General features: G+C 42.1%; 1 protein-coding gene across 1 annotated transcript in view; it reads right to left on the bottom strand.

Annotated features, from left to right (window-relative positions):
* Nucleotides 1-15,699, bottom strand: part of wnt6b (wingless-type MMTV integration site family, member 6b) — a 156,866-nt gene that overhangs the window by 66,519 nt on the left and 74,648 nt on the right. The window contains exon 2 of the mRNA XM_061918486.1: nt 9,577-9,797. Coding sequence (XP_061774470.1) covers nt 9,577-9,797 — 221 coding nt within the window. The remainder of the gene's footprint in view (nt 1-9,576; nt 9,798-15,699) is intronic.

Genomic DNA, 15,699 nt, shown 5'->3' with positions numbered 1-15,699 from the left:
GCCTTAGTGGCCACATGCGTGGACATCACCTTTTAGTTCTTATTTCCAAAATCGTGTACACTACTGAATTGGGGTCTTATGCCAACATGTGGACACTTATACTGCTATCCGTTGGTGTCAGAAGTGTATAACATACAATGGAATTTGGAAAAAAAAGTGTAAAAATAAAAATTTGCATGTCACTACACATGAAGTACACGTTTGTTACTTATGGACTAAGTCAGGGGTCGGGAATTTTTTTGACTGAGAGAGTCAAAAAGCCAAATATTTTAAAATGTATTTCCGTAAGAGCCGTATATTTTTTTCAATACTGAACACAACTTAATGCGTGCATTTTTAAGTAAGACCAACATTTCTAGATTCTAATAGGTCTCTTATAACATTGTTATTCTGAAGCTAACTGTGGAGGGGGCGTGGCCTGCGGGACTGCAGCGAAGCGAGTTGTTGCCAGGACCAGCCTCGAAATCAGCAACAGGTGCATAAGCAGCCCACCTGGGCATTTTTATCTAATTTATAAGCAGCAGCCAGGAGGAGAGACGGGGTTGGGGCTGGAGCCAGAGTGCGAGCGAGATCGAAAGACGAAAAAAACAATTGTTGGAAAGCAACTGAGAGACTTATTGAAAAATAAAAAAATATTGTAGCACTGAAATAGGCTCTCATGTCGGTGCTTGGTGGTCTGAAGAACCCCCAGGAGGGCAAACCCTAAACTAACCGATAATAAATAAATCACTTCTTACCCTTATTGCAACTTCTTGAACAAGTGCGGTAGAAAAAAGGATGGATGGATTCAAATGCATGAGCATGTTTTATATTTTGAACATTATTTTAGACAGTCTCAGCTCAGATTTATCCGAGAGCCAGATGCAGTTATCAAAAGAGCCACATCTGGCTCGCGGGCCATAGGTTCCCTACCCCTGGACTAAGTACATCATATAAAAAGAGGATTTTTAGTTTTTATTCTAATTAGGGTCCAATAAGCCGAAATAGCAAAGAGAAATAAAAAAAATATGTAAACACAGCTTGGGCCTTATGAGGTTAAGAACAACCTTGCGATACAACATATGTTTAATGTACCGTTTGATTTTTTTTTTTGTTAAAATACAGCCAATAATGTAATGTTCATGTGATGTCCTTAAAATGTGACTTTAAGGTTTTACTACTTACGTATAAAATACTACACGGTCTAGCTCTAGCGTATCTTGCCGATTGTATTGTATCATATGTCCCGGCAAGAAATCTGCGTTCAAAGAACTCCGGCTTATTAGTGATTCCCAGAGTCCAAAAAAAGTCTGCGAGCTATAGAGCGTTTTCTATTTGGGCTCCAGTACTCTGCCTTTCTAGACCAGTTGATCTGCCGTTTCTTTTCTTTTCTGCTCTCCCCCGTCCCCCATGTGGAAGGGGGGAGGCGGGAGCACAGGTCCGGTGGCCATGGATGAGTCGGGGCCCCAGGGCGGACCGCTCGCCTGTGCATCGGTTGGGGACATCTCTGCACTGCTGACCCGTCTCCACTCGGTATGGTCTCTTGCTGGCCCCACTATGGACTGGACTGTCACTATTATGTTAGATCCACTATGGACTGAACTTTCACAATATTATGCTAAACCCACTCGACGTCCATTGCATCCGGTCTCCCCTCGAGGGGGAGGGTCACCCACATCTGCGGTCCTCTCCAAGGTTTCTCATAGTCATTCTCATTGACATCCCACTGGGTTGTGGTTTTTCCTAGCCCTTATGTGGGATCTGAATTGAGGATGTCGTTGTGGCTTGTGCAGCCCTTTGAGACACTTGTGATTTAGGGCTATATAAATAAACATTCACTGATTGATTGATGGTCATCACAGTGGTTTGTACAGACCGCCTACAACAGACAGTTTCCCCAACATGTAACTGATCGTGGCGCACCACCACGGCAAGATAAAGGCCGCCACACCTACATAAAAAATATAAAAAAATGTTTAATGAAAACAAGTTTAAGTAATATTTTCCAAAAATGGATATACTGTATATAATCCATTATTTATTTATTAGTCTTGTCTTGTCGGGAAAACTATTTGCCAAGGCTTTGAACGTGAAATTGCCACAATAGCCAATTTTTTTTGGCCATTTCTGCTCGGTATTTTCCAGCTTGTGGCTCAACAGTAACTGAACGCCTTATGGATTGAGTTGAGCGTCAAAAAGTAGCCAGGGCGCATACGTGTTAATCGCGCGTTGAAAAAAAAAGTGCCGGTTGTGGTTTAAACAGGGGAGTGACGGCAAACGGACACCAGGTGGCAGTAACGTTCAAATATTTATTATATATAGTAACCATATATATATATATATATATATATATATATATATATATATATATATATATATAAATAATAATCAAACAATAGAAAAATAAACTAAGGAAATGGACTGTGACAAAATCCAAGAGTGTGTATGGTGTATGACTATGTGTAGAATTTAACCAAAGTGTGTGTTAGCAAGTGTTGAACGAGAGAAGAAGAAGAAGTCCAGGGGGCGGAAGCGTAGTCGAGAGGCAGGAGCGAGGTGTCGTTGTCCGGGGGCGAGCGAGGAGTCGAAAAACCATGAAACGCGGGGGAGGCAAGGAAGATCCGGGAGCACAAGAAGCACAGGGAAGGTACAAATGACTATACTCTGGTGCCGGCATGCAAAGCTGTGCCGGCTTATGAAGGCAGGTCCTTCATTTCTGGCAGGTTTGGTGATTGTCGGTGAATGAAAACAGCTGGCGGCCGCTGCAGGGCAGAGGCGCGCGCGGCGCGTCCCTGGGTATGTCCTGAGGTGGGCTCACTGGAGCGCACAGACGGATGAGCGCCGTTGGCAAGGGTCTGAGCCGTAACAGTGCCGAATGTTCATGTGATGTAGTGTATTGTCTGATTGATTGATTGAAACTTTTATTAGTAGATTGCACAATACAGTACATATTCCATACAATTGACATAAGTTTTTTAACTTGTTCAAGTCGGGGTCCATGTTAATCAATTCACGGTAAATTCATGTTCAGTAGTAGAGTTGTGAAATCATCCAAGCCATCCATATTTTACCGCTTGGCTGGAGCCTATCACAGCTGCATTCATGTGGAAGGGGGAACAAGTCGCCACCTCATCGCAATTAATGCATAATAATCGTGAAACCGTGATTATTCCTCAGACTATATTCGTACGTGAAAACATATCATTGTTGCATCACTACTCGACAACACTCGGAAAACACATCATGTAGCCTTCAAAATAAAAGCATGCTGGTCACATCCACCCATCCATTTTTTTCACGCGTATTCCGTTTGGGGTTGCGGGGGGCGCTGGTGCCTATCTCAGCTACAATCTGGCGGAAGGCAGCGTACACCCTGGACAAGTCGCCACCTCATCGCAGGGCCAACACAGATAGACAGACAACATTCACACTCACATTCACACCCTCGGGCCAATTTAGTGTTGCCAAACACCCTATCCCCAGGTGCATGTATTTTGAGGTGGGAGGAAGCCGGAGTACCCGGAGGGAACCCACGCAGTCAGGGGGTTTGACATGCAAACTCCACACAGAAAGATCCCGAGCCCGGGATTGAACCCAGGACTACACAGGACCTTCGTATTGTGAGGCAGACGCACCAACCCCATGTCCCGCCGTGCTGCCCCCACGCTAATCAATTGACAGTAAATTCATGTTCAATAGTAGAGTTGTGAAATCATCCATCCAGCCATCCATATTCTACCGCTTGTCTCTTTTGGGGTTGCGGGTGTGGCTGGAGCCTATCACAGCGGCATTCATGTGGAAGGGGAAACAAGTCGCCACCTCATCGCAATTAATGCATAATAATCGTGAAACTTTGATGGCACTCAGGATCAAAGGTTGGAATTGGGGGTTAAATCACCAAAAATGATTCCTGGGCAAGACCACCGCTGCTGCTCACTACTCCCCTCACCTCCCAGGGGGTGATTAAAGGGTGATGGGTCAAATGCAGAAAATAATTTTGCCACACCTAGTGTGTGTGTGACAATCATTGGTACTTTAAGTTTAACTTAATTATTCCACAGACTATAATCGTACATGAAAACATATCATTGTTGCATTACTACTCGACAACAATTGGAAAAAACATCATGTAGCCTTCAAAATAAAAGCTTGCTGGTAACAATACGACTGCAAAATCAAGTAGGCAGTCAGGTTTCCCTTTTCCCCCCTTCTTTACGAGAAACGTATCTTATTCTCAAAGGCAAATATTGACAGGCATATACAAATCCCTTTTCCATATGAGTTGGGAAATTGTGTTAGATGTAAATACAATGTACAATATACAATGATTTGCAAATCATTTTTAACCCATATTCAGTTGAATATGCTACAAAGACAACATATTTGATGTTCAAACTGATAAACATTTTTTTTTGTGCAAATAATCATTAACTTCAGAATTTGATGCCTGCAACACGTGACAAAGAAGTTTGGAAAGGTGGCAATAAATACTGATAAAGTTGAGAAATGCTCATCAAACACTTATTTGGAACATCCCACATGTGTGCAGGCTCATTGGGAACAGGTGGGTGCCATGATTGGGTTTAAAAGCACCTTCCCAAAAAATGCTCATTCTTTCACAAGAAAGGATGGGGTGAGGTACACCCCTTTGTCCACAACTGCGTGAGCAAATAGTCAAACAGTTTAAGAACAACGTTTCTCAAACTGCAACTGCAAGAAATTTATGGATTTCAACATCTACGGTCCATAATATCATCAAAAGGTTCAGAAAATCTGGAGAAATCACTCCACGTAAGCGGCATGGCCGGAAACCAACATTGAATGACTTTGACCTTCGATCCCTCAGACGGCACTGCATCAAAAACCGACATTCATCTCTAAAGGATATCACCACATGGGTTCAGGAACACTTCAGAAAACCACTGTTACTAAATACAGTTCGTCACTACATCTGTAAGTGCAAGTTAAAGCTCTACTATGCAAAGCGAAAGCCATTTATCAACAACATCCAGAAACGCCGAAGGCTTCTTTGGGCCTGAGATCCTCTAAGATGGACTGATGCAAAGTGGAAAAGTGTTCTGTGGTCTGACGAGTCCACATTTCAATTTTTTGGGGGGGAAATATTCGACATCCTGTCATCCGGACCAAACAGGAAGCCAACCATCAAGACTGTTATCGACGCAAAGTTGTGATGGTATGGGGGTGCATTACTGCCCAAGGCATGGGTAACTTACACATCTGTGAGGGGACCATTAATGCTAAAAGGTACACACAGGTTTTGGAACAACATATGCTGCCATCTAAGCGCCGTCTTTTTCATGGACGCCCCTGCTTATTTCAGCAAGACAAGGCCAAGCCATATTCAGCACGTGTTACAACAGCATGGCTTCGTAAAAAAATAGTGCGGGTACTTTCCTGGCCCGCCTGCAGTCCAGACCTGTTTCCCATCGAAAATGTGTGTTGCATTATGAAGTGTAAAATACAACAGCGGAGACCCCGGACTATTGAACGACTGAAGCTCTACATAAAACAAGAATGGGAAAGAATTCCACTTTCAAAGCTTCAACAGTTAGTTTCCTCAGTTGCCAAACGTTTATTCTATTCTAGTCATCAGTATCATCAGTATCACAGTATCATGTTCTCATAGTCATCATTGTCACCGACGTCCCACTGGGTCATTATTGTCACCGATGTCCCACTGGGTGTGAGTTTTCCTTGCCCTTATGTGGGCCTACCGAGGATGTCGTAGTGGTTTGTGCAGCCCTTTGAGACACTAGTGATTTAGGGCTATATAAGTAAAGATTGATTGATTGATTGATTGATTATTGAGTTTTGTTAAAAGAAAAGGTGATGTAACACAGTGGTGAACATGCCCTTTCCCAACTACTTTGGCATGAGTTGCAGCCATGAAATTGTAAGTTAATTATTATTTGCAAAAAAAAAAATTAAGTTTATGAGTTTGAACATCAAATATCTTGTCTTTGTAGTGTATTCAATTGAATATGGGTTGAAAAAGATTTGAAAATCATTGTATTACGTTTATATTTACATCTAACACAATTTCCCAACTCATATGAATATGACTTTTCTTCATAAATGTGCCCTTTTCTATTGTCGTGCAGCATTTTGTAAGGAGGAAAAGGAGGTAAAATGCATATGAGCAGGCATTACAAGTGGATTCAGGTCACAGAGTGTTGCAAAACAAAGGAGCCATTTGGCCTGGCTTATAGACAGGCAGGAATGTACGATTAATTACTAGCCTGTCTTCTGCCGGTAGATTCTTGCCCTCTCTTCCTGTCTATTATCTTTTACTTCAAAGATTCAAAACCCTAATGAGTTGGGTTTTTTTTTTATTTCTTCATATATAAAAAAGTACATTAGCGCATTCAGGAGACCCAAATGGCTTTAATTACACACTCAGTACACAGTATTTGTGCAAGTGTTAACTTGTTTCTGTTGATTTACCGTGCAGTTAAAGACTGTGTGGTGCCACTCAAGGATCTCTCCATGAACGTAATCATAGGAGAGGAAAACCAACAACGTAATTGTGGGAGACCCCGCCGTGACCCGTAAGCCATATTGCAGACTTCAAAGAGCTGCGGGAAGATGCTCAGAGTAGATGCTCGCTGATCGTTTCAAGCATACCGAATCTGATGAAGAGTAGAAGCAGTCGAGTGTGAATATGTCTAGTCGGTACCACAACAGCTGCCCTTGTCTTCTGGACCATAATTAGACCGGGACCTTACCTTAAGTTGCATATTAGTGAGGTCAAAGGTTTAAAACCCTCAATCAGCTCCGAGTAGAAAATAGGATGACCTTATCTCGTGGGTTATGTCGGATTTTTTCAGTGCTTAAAGGGAACTTTTCTTACCTGTTTGTAAATTAAATGGTAAATGGTTGTACTCGTATAGTGCTTTTCTACCCTCTTTAAGGAGCCCAAAGTGCTTTGACAGTATTTCCACATTCACCCACACATTCACACACTGATGGCGGGAGCTGCCATGCAAGTCGCTAACCAGGACCCATCAGGAGCAGGGGTGAAGTGTCTTGCCCAAGGACACAACGGACGTGACTAGGATGGTAGAAGGTGGGGATCCCCGAAAGTCCCAAAATTTTCAAAAACAAACCATGGAGGCATAACGGAGATTGTGATAAAACTAGTCCTGGGCATGATGTTAAAGTGCATCCAGCAGTGGAGGCTCCTCTATAAGGTCTTGGGGCACTAGGAGGTTAACCCCTATACTCCTGTTACCCCAGGTGGCCCTTGTCAAAGGCCTAGTACCTGACTGCCCCCTAGCCAGGGATACGGTGTAGACCTCAAAGGTGGAGCAGGCGAAAGACGGTAGTTTTTAAGAACTACCACAACGGCTGCGATGGCAGATGAAGGCTGCAGCAGAAAAGGGTCCCCAGTCATCTTGAACTACATGCCACTGGACCCTGACCTGATTCTGTCAAGGATCGTGTGGTGAGCGTCTGTGCACCAGTCTCCCCACGTAAAACAAAGTCACGCACAGGCATCCTCCACAAAGGAATACACCCCTACCAGGAAGATCGTCATACTCGTTCGAGTGACGGCCGATAATTATAATATAATAAATTATAAAACAATCTTGCTTTCTTCCAAACCTGCTCAAAATGAGCTGTTTATAATTTGAGACTTTAGTGACCTATTTTGTCCGAGCTATGTCAGCAGATATCGCCTCATACGGCAGAGGTTTTACCTGGAGTTGTATCTATTAGTAGTCAGTCAGTTCCTTAATTTGCTGTGTCCTCTTGTGTGGCAGACTTGCTCAGCCCCCACTGCTGCTCACTGCTCCCCTCACCTCCCAGGTGGTGAACAAGAGGATAGGTCAAATCATACTTGCCAACCCTCCCGGATTTTCCGGGAGACTCCCGAAATTCAGCGCCTCTCCGAAAACCTCCTGGGACAAATTTTCTCCCGAAAACCCCCCGAAATTCAGTCGGAGCTGGAGGCCACGCCCCCTCAAGCTCCATGAGAACAGACTCAGCAATGTTGTGACCCTCTTAAACAGGACAATACTGCCATCTACCGTGGATAAAATAGAATAGAATGTACTTTATTGATCCCTGGGGGGTATTCAGCACCACAGTTTGCTCACAATAAACAATGATAATAATAAATAATATAGTATATATATGATATATGATATATTATATATACAATATATAATATATGAATAATATAAATATATTTTAAATATATTCTACATTTAAGTGCAGTCAAGGAACATATGCATTAGGGAGTCTGATCTGAAGCCCACAGTAAAAGGACATAACTTCATCACGTCGCCTGGTTATTGACTCCAACCCAATATATTACACCCTCGACGAGCAAAATGAAGAAATACGCTTGCAAGTTCCAAAACAAATGGAAACAAGAATTTCAGTTTATCCAGGAGAGTTTGAATGGGAAGGGGTATGTTGCCTGTAAATTTTGTAGAACAGACTTCTCCATTGAACACGGTGTACGGATATACTTAACCATGAACGGTCAGCGAAGCACAAAGCGTCCGCAGCGCAGCATCGTTCACAACCCAGTATTATGGCACACCTCGCAAAATGGAGACCCGATGGTTTATCTTATGCTGAGACAAAAATGGCTATGATGATAGCTGGAAGCAACATCCCGTTCTCATTTGCGGATGTCTACAACAAATCCGGAGATCGCTCGCCAATACGCAAATGGCAGAACAAAGGTTACTCAAATAGTGAAAGGTAAGTGTTGTTGTTGTTTTTTAGTAACCAGCAAGCACAGTACAGTTAGTAGAACAACTGTGTTTTTATTACATTGTATTTGATAGGTGCCGTCTGAAATTCAACTCTTTCTTTTATCTATATATACAATAAAATAAATATATATAGCTAGAAGTCACTGAAATTAAAGTATTCAATACATATATATATATATATATGTGTGTATATATACGAAATATATATGAAATACTCGCGTTGGTGAATTATACTACTCCCCTCTTAGCCACGCCCCCCGCTCCAACCACGCCTCCGCCCCACCCCCTACCACGCCCATCCACCCCCCAGTGCCACCTCCCGAAATCGGAGCTCTCAAGGTTGGCAAGTTTGGGTCAAATGCAGAGAACAAATTTCACCACACCTAGTGTGTGTGTGACAATCATTGGTACTTTAACTTTAACTGAAGTATGAAGGAAGTCAAGATTTTTTTGTAAGTATCTCCGCAATAACTCCATGGTGTATATTCAAATTTTATGGACTTATGGGGATCTGGAATACACAAAAGCAGGCACCAAGAAAACTTGGTTTTACCCAATAGGTTCCCTTTAGGAAAAAAATTGAAATGAAAATACACAAAAGTTTGCTTGGCCAACACGGATTGCATTGTCTATTTTAAAGACAAAGACCACTAAGAGCTTGTGAACCAAGCAGAAAAGTGTCCTCTCCAATGTGTTGGTAACAAAGAATTGTCCAAATGTTCCATGCCCAATGTGCCTACATCCATGTTTTCTATACACACATACATGTCAAAGTTTTGATCATCATACAAATTTAATTGGAACTTTTATGGGTGAAAGGCAGAAAAAAAGAGCATTGGTTACTCACCTTGTTGCAGTATTTTGCCAAAGTATTTGTTGTGGCTCGTGCAGTTCCATCGGCGGTACCTGAACTGGTATTGGCACTCTCTAATGCCCAACCTTGTGCCCTTGGCCACCTCATTTACTATTTCCGGCTGGGTCTGACAGAGTTCGGCCTGCTTGCCAACCAGACGCTTTGCCTTCCTGCATATGCTGTTGGGGTCCATTACCAGTGGACTGCCCGCCGCCCTAGGCAGGAGAAGACAATGTTGGAAATGAGACAACACACAGGAAAACAATCAAAGGGTCACATGACTGAATGACAATCATATAGTAAAACTGATGCTGAATTCAGGTAATTTGATTATTTACTTCAGAAATTTGCGATTTACGCTAACCTTAACCATTTTCCGATTCATTCGCGGACTCGCAACTTTGTGCACTTTCCTCAATATTCCCGCACATTTTGGCCGATCATTGACATTTTCACCGATCAAAATCATCTCAGCAGCACTCAGACCAATCAAATGTCTCTATGCATAGGACCACGTCTTCCACGTCTATGACGACATTGACAGATTCCATAATTCACTCCTTTAACAAAAAAAATCGCTCTCAACAGTTACCCAATGTTCTCACCGAAAGTGCGGGTAAACTATGTGCAATGTGTGGGAACATAAACGAAAGTTTGCATTCGACTTTCAACCCTAAGATATGCACAAATGTCTGCAACTTCTTTACGCCTAAAGAATAATAATAATAATAATAATGGATTAGCTTAATATCGCGCTTTTCTATTGTTAGATAATCAAAGCGCTCTCAGAGAAGTGGGAGGAAGAAAACTATGTATTATTAGGAAGAACTTTTGCATTTGTAATTAACACAAAATTATTCTCGATTAATCGTACATAGATATAAGTCTTCATCATTAATAAGTGTACCCTAGACCAGTGGTTCTCAAATGGGGCTGCGCGTTCCCCTGGGGGTACTTGAAGGTATGTCAAGGGGTACGTGAGATTTTTCAAAAATATTCTACAAATAGCAACAATTCAAAAATCCTTTATAAATATTTCTTATTGAATAATACTTCAACAAAATATGAATGTAAGTTCATAAACTGAAAAAAACAACAACAATGCAATATTCAGTGTTGACAGCTTGTCCGAGTGGAGGAAAAAGCAGGTTTAAATAGTAACTGGCTGATTGACACCAGGTGCGGTCAGGTGCCAATCAGCCACAGCTGAGGGTACACAGCACTCAGGGAGACAAACAGGAAACAGAACTAAAACAAGAGCGCTGACAGGAAATACAACCAGAGGAAAAAGTATAACACAATCAAACTGTCAGGGATAACCCTGACAATTCAGTGTTGACAGCTAGATTTTTTTGTGGACATGTTCCATAAATATTGATGTTAAAGATTTCTTTTTTTTGTGAAGAAATGTTTAGAATAAAGTTCATGAATTCAGATGGATCTCTATTCAATCCCCAAAGAGGGCACTTTAAGTTATAATTGAATCACTTGTTTATTTTTCAACAATTTTTTTGTTATTTTTATATCTTTTTTTCCGAATAGTTCAAGAAAGACCACTACAAATGAGCAATATTTTGCACTGTTACACAATTTAATAAATCAGAAACTGATGACATAGTACTGTATTTTACTTCTTAATCTCTTTTTTTCAACCAAAAATGCTTTGCTCAGACTAGGGAGTACTTGAATTAAAAGAAAATGTTCACAGGGGGTACATAACTGAAAAAATGTTGAGAACCACTGCCCTAGACAGATAAGTGTCAAGTTTTATTACCTTTTTGCTCTAATTAAATGCTTTTTAAACATTGCGCTTTTTTAAACAGCTCAACACAAAATGGACATGAACTCGCTTTTAAAGACAATAAAATATATATTTTTTAAAGTGTGTTGGTGTTGGTCTCTTGCCGGATTTTGTATTTTGTTGGAATACAGAATTTGTATTACTGTTGTAGAAACTGGACTTCGCGGATGACTTGGCTCTGCTTAGCCATTCCGCGCTGCGGTCCAAAAATTAACCAACAATCCGCATGAGCAAGGGGAAAAAGTTGGCCAACGTATAAGCCAAGAGAAGACCAAGGCCATGACTGTCGCACAAGACCAAAACGTTCCACTGCTCACCGTAGGCGAACAAGGCATAGAGTACGTCAAGAACTTCACGTACCTGGGAAGCAACATCTCAAACACTGGAGACGCAGAAAAGGATGTACGGACTAGAATCGGAAAAGCTGCAGGAGTCTTCCAACGCCTCCGGAACATCTGGTCATCAAAATCTATCAGTACGTCCACAAAGCTGCGCCTCTATATGTCAGTGGTCATCCCTACAGTGACCTATGCCTGTGAGACGTGGATGAAGTCATCAAGCATTACGAACAAGCTGGATGTCTTCCACCGACGATGTCTCAGATACATCTTGAGGATCTCATGTGGAGACTACATCACCAATGAAGAGGTGAAGAGAAGGGCAGGTGTAGCACCATTGTCCGAAATAGTCTCTGACAGGAGAAGGAGAATGGCTGGACACGAACTCTGACTGCCAAGAGAGAGACTGGCAAGTGTGGCAATGGACTGGGTGCCAGAAGGGGGAAAGAGGAAGAGAGGACGGCCAAAGAAGACGTGGAGACAAACAGCCAAGGAAGACTTGAGAAGGATGAGAGTCAGCTGGCATGGAACAAGAAATGTCGCCAGTGACTGGAACAAATGGAGGGGACTGGTCGCCCAATGTTTCAACAGGAATGGGAGGAACTAAGTCTAAGTCTAACTCTAAGTTGTAGGAACACTTGCCTTCAGAGGAGGAGCTAGACTATGTTTGGATACCAGTTTCATGCATTATTAATACAAGATGTGGAATGCTATGATCATGCTTTGGTTGTCAAAGATGTTCCATCCATCCATCCATCTTCTTCCGCTTATCCGAGGTCGGGGTCGCGGGGGCAGCAGTCTAAGCAGAGAAACCCAGACTTTCTTCTCCCCAGCCACTTCGTCCAGCTCTTCCCGGGGGATCCCGAGGCGTTCCCAGGCCAGCCGGGAGACATAGTCTTCCCAACGTGCCCTGGGTCTTCCCCGTGGCCTCCTACCAGTCGGACGTACCCTAAACAACCTCCCTAAGGAGGCGTTCGGGTGGCATCCTGACCAGATGCCCGAACGACCTCATCTAGCTCCTCTTGATGAGGAGGAGAAGCGGCTTTAGTTTGAGCTCCCCCCGGATGGCAGAGATTCTCACACAATCTGTAAGGGAGAGGCCCGCCACCCGGCAGAGGAAATTAATTTTGGCCGCTTGTACCCGTGATCTTGTCCTTTCGACATAACCCAAAGCTCATGTTCATAGGTGAGGATGGGAACGTAGATCGACCGCTAAGTTGAGAGCTTTGCCTTTTGGCTCAGCTCCTTCTTCACCACAACGGATCGATACAACGTCCGCATTACTGAAGACGCCGCACTGACCCGCCTGTCGATCTCCCGATCCACTCTTCCCTCACTCTTGAACAAGACTCCTAGGTACTTGAACTCCTCCACTTGGGGCCGGGTCTCCTCCCCAACCCAGAGATGGCACTCCACCCTTTTCCGGCCAGAACCATGGACTCGGACTTGGAGGTGCTGATTCTCATACCAGTCGCTTCACACTCGGCTGCGAACCGATCCAGTGAGAGCTGAAGATCCTGGCCAGATGAAGCCATCAGCACCACATCATCTGCAAAAAGCAGAAACCTAATCCTGCAGCGAACAAACCGGATCCCCTCAACACCTTGACTGCACCTAGAAATTCTGTCCATAAAAGTTATGAACAGAGTCTGTAATATTTCCACCTGAATAAATGTTTCCAATATTCTGTACATTACATGTGGGAACAAGTTAATGGTATTCTTATCTCTGCGTGACCATGATTTAACCTTCTCTATTCATCATTGAAATGTAATGTTCAGCCTGCTAAATATTCTGTAATTGCGGACTATCAATCAGAACAGGTTATAAAAGAATGTACAATTTATTTCGTTCTGCCAGAAAACATTTATTTAGGTAGAAATAACACAGATTACATTACAATACATCTTTGACAAAGCCTGATTGTAATGTAAGATGATTTTTCATTTTGTTATGTACTTAGACCGGGTTTGACAAAATTACTCTCGACTCTGCTTTCCGTCTTTCTTTTCTGCTTTTACTCCATCTTACTAAACCAGTTATAGTAATAATCTTTATTGGGAATAACTTTTGCAACTTCTAGCATCAAATAAAAAGGCCTGCTGAAACGTATGTGGTCTGATACAATGTTATCAAGTCCAAAAAGTTGCAAATTATGCAAATTTTTTTGAGATTTGTTAAAACCATGTGCTTTTTAGGGTTAGGATTACAGAAAACACATAAAGAAAATTTTAAAATACCGCATCATGGATGGATGGATGGATGGGTATAATTGTTAATAAAATGCGCATTTAGGGCGGAATAATCTTCAAAAATAAAAGCGACTTAAATCCTGGAGGGACCGTTTAAGTGTGTAGTGCAAGGTTAGACTTATTTAACAAAACAAAAACCTGACACATCCTGTTATTTAGAGCAACTGTGGTTGCGAGAATTAGGCTTTTCCCAAAGGATTGTAATTTCCAGGACCTGTGATCTGAGGGTAGCAGTGTGAGATAACTTGTGTAGTCGTGTGTAGAGTTATGTTCTATTGGAAATGTAATTCATATGTTGACGGGCTCAGAGAAGTTAAGTATGAGCAGTCCAATCATTTTGGTAGTAGTCCTCGTTATGTGTGTTTTGTCTGTATTTTACTGGTGTTTAGAAAGCAAGTTGTCAGAGTTAGTTTGTGACGAACCCCAAGATGCAGAGATGGAGGCAGGCATGGAGTGAGAAAACATGACGTAATAAAAATATAAAACAAGAACAAACCAAAGGGGTACAATAAAAAGCGCGCACGAGGCAGATAACTAACTAAGAGAGCTAGCATGGGAGCTAGAAAACAAAGGGAGCTAAGCATGGAAGCTAGCAAAAAACAAAAAGGGGCTTAGCGTGGAAGCAAGCAGGTATCGAGCAAGAAACAGATGTCGTATTTCTAATATGAAAACAAACTTGGAAGCAGGGAACAAAATACAGAACACTACAAACCACTATCAAATATAGCTTACCGCAACGCTGCATTGACACGATATGATACGACACGACAGATAGCAACGACACATGAGCGACATGCAATACGTGACAATAATCCAGGCTTGACTGGAAGACAAAGCAGGTACAAATAGGAACGGGCTGATTGACACCAGGTGTGGCCAGGTGCCAATCAGCCGCAGCGCACAGGGAAAAAAAACAGGAAACAGACAAAATAAGAGGGCTGACAGGAACTAAAAAGAGGAAATACTAAACACACACAGAGGAAAAACTAAAACACAAACAAACTGTCAGTGGCAAGTCTGACACAAGTGGAACAGTTGCAAAGGATAATGTGTTGATACAACAGAAGGAGGTATGGGGGCAACACAAAGTCCCTAATTAGTTTTCAGTGATGGCCATACTTTACAAATAATTCCAAGCAATGTGCCTTAATGTTGTTGATCCATAAAATATGAATAATAATTTGACCAGTAAAAAAAGTGTTGGATCCGTCAGATTATTGCTGCTATTGCTTTTGATAATACAAAACCCAAAACCAGTAAAGTTGGCACGTCGTGTAAATCGTAAATAAAAACAGAATACAAGGATTTGCAAATAATTTTCAACCTACATTCAATTAAATAGACTACAAAAACATGATACTTTGCATTCGACCTGGTAAACTTTTTTATTTTTTGCAAATATTAGCTCATTTGGAATTTGGTGCCTGCAACGTGTTTCAAAAAAGCTGGCACAAGTGGCAAAAAAGACTGACAAAGTTGAGGAATGCTCATCAAACGCTTATTTGGAACATACCACAGGTGAAAAGGCTAATTGGGACAGGTGGGTGCGATGATTAGGTATAAAAAAAGCAGCTTCCATGAAATGCTCAGTCATTCACAAACAAAGATGTGGTGAGGGTCACTATTTTGTGAACAAAAGCTTGAGCAAATTGTCGAACAGTTTAAGAACAACATTTCTTAACAAGTTGTTGCAAGGAATTTAGGGATTTCACCATCTACGGTTCGT

Source organism: Nerophis ophidion, linkage group LG13 (assembly GCF_033978795.1).
Source record: "Nerophis ophidion isolate RoL-2023_Sa linkage group LG13, RoL_Noph_v1.0, whole genome shotgun sequence".
Taxonomy (NCBI): Eukaryota; Metazoa; Chordata; class Actinopteri; order Syngnathiformes; family Syngnathidae; genus Nerophis; species Nerophis ophidion.
This window is presented reverse-complemented; position numbering and strand designations above follow the sequence as displayed.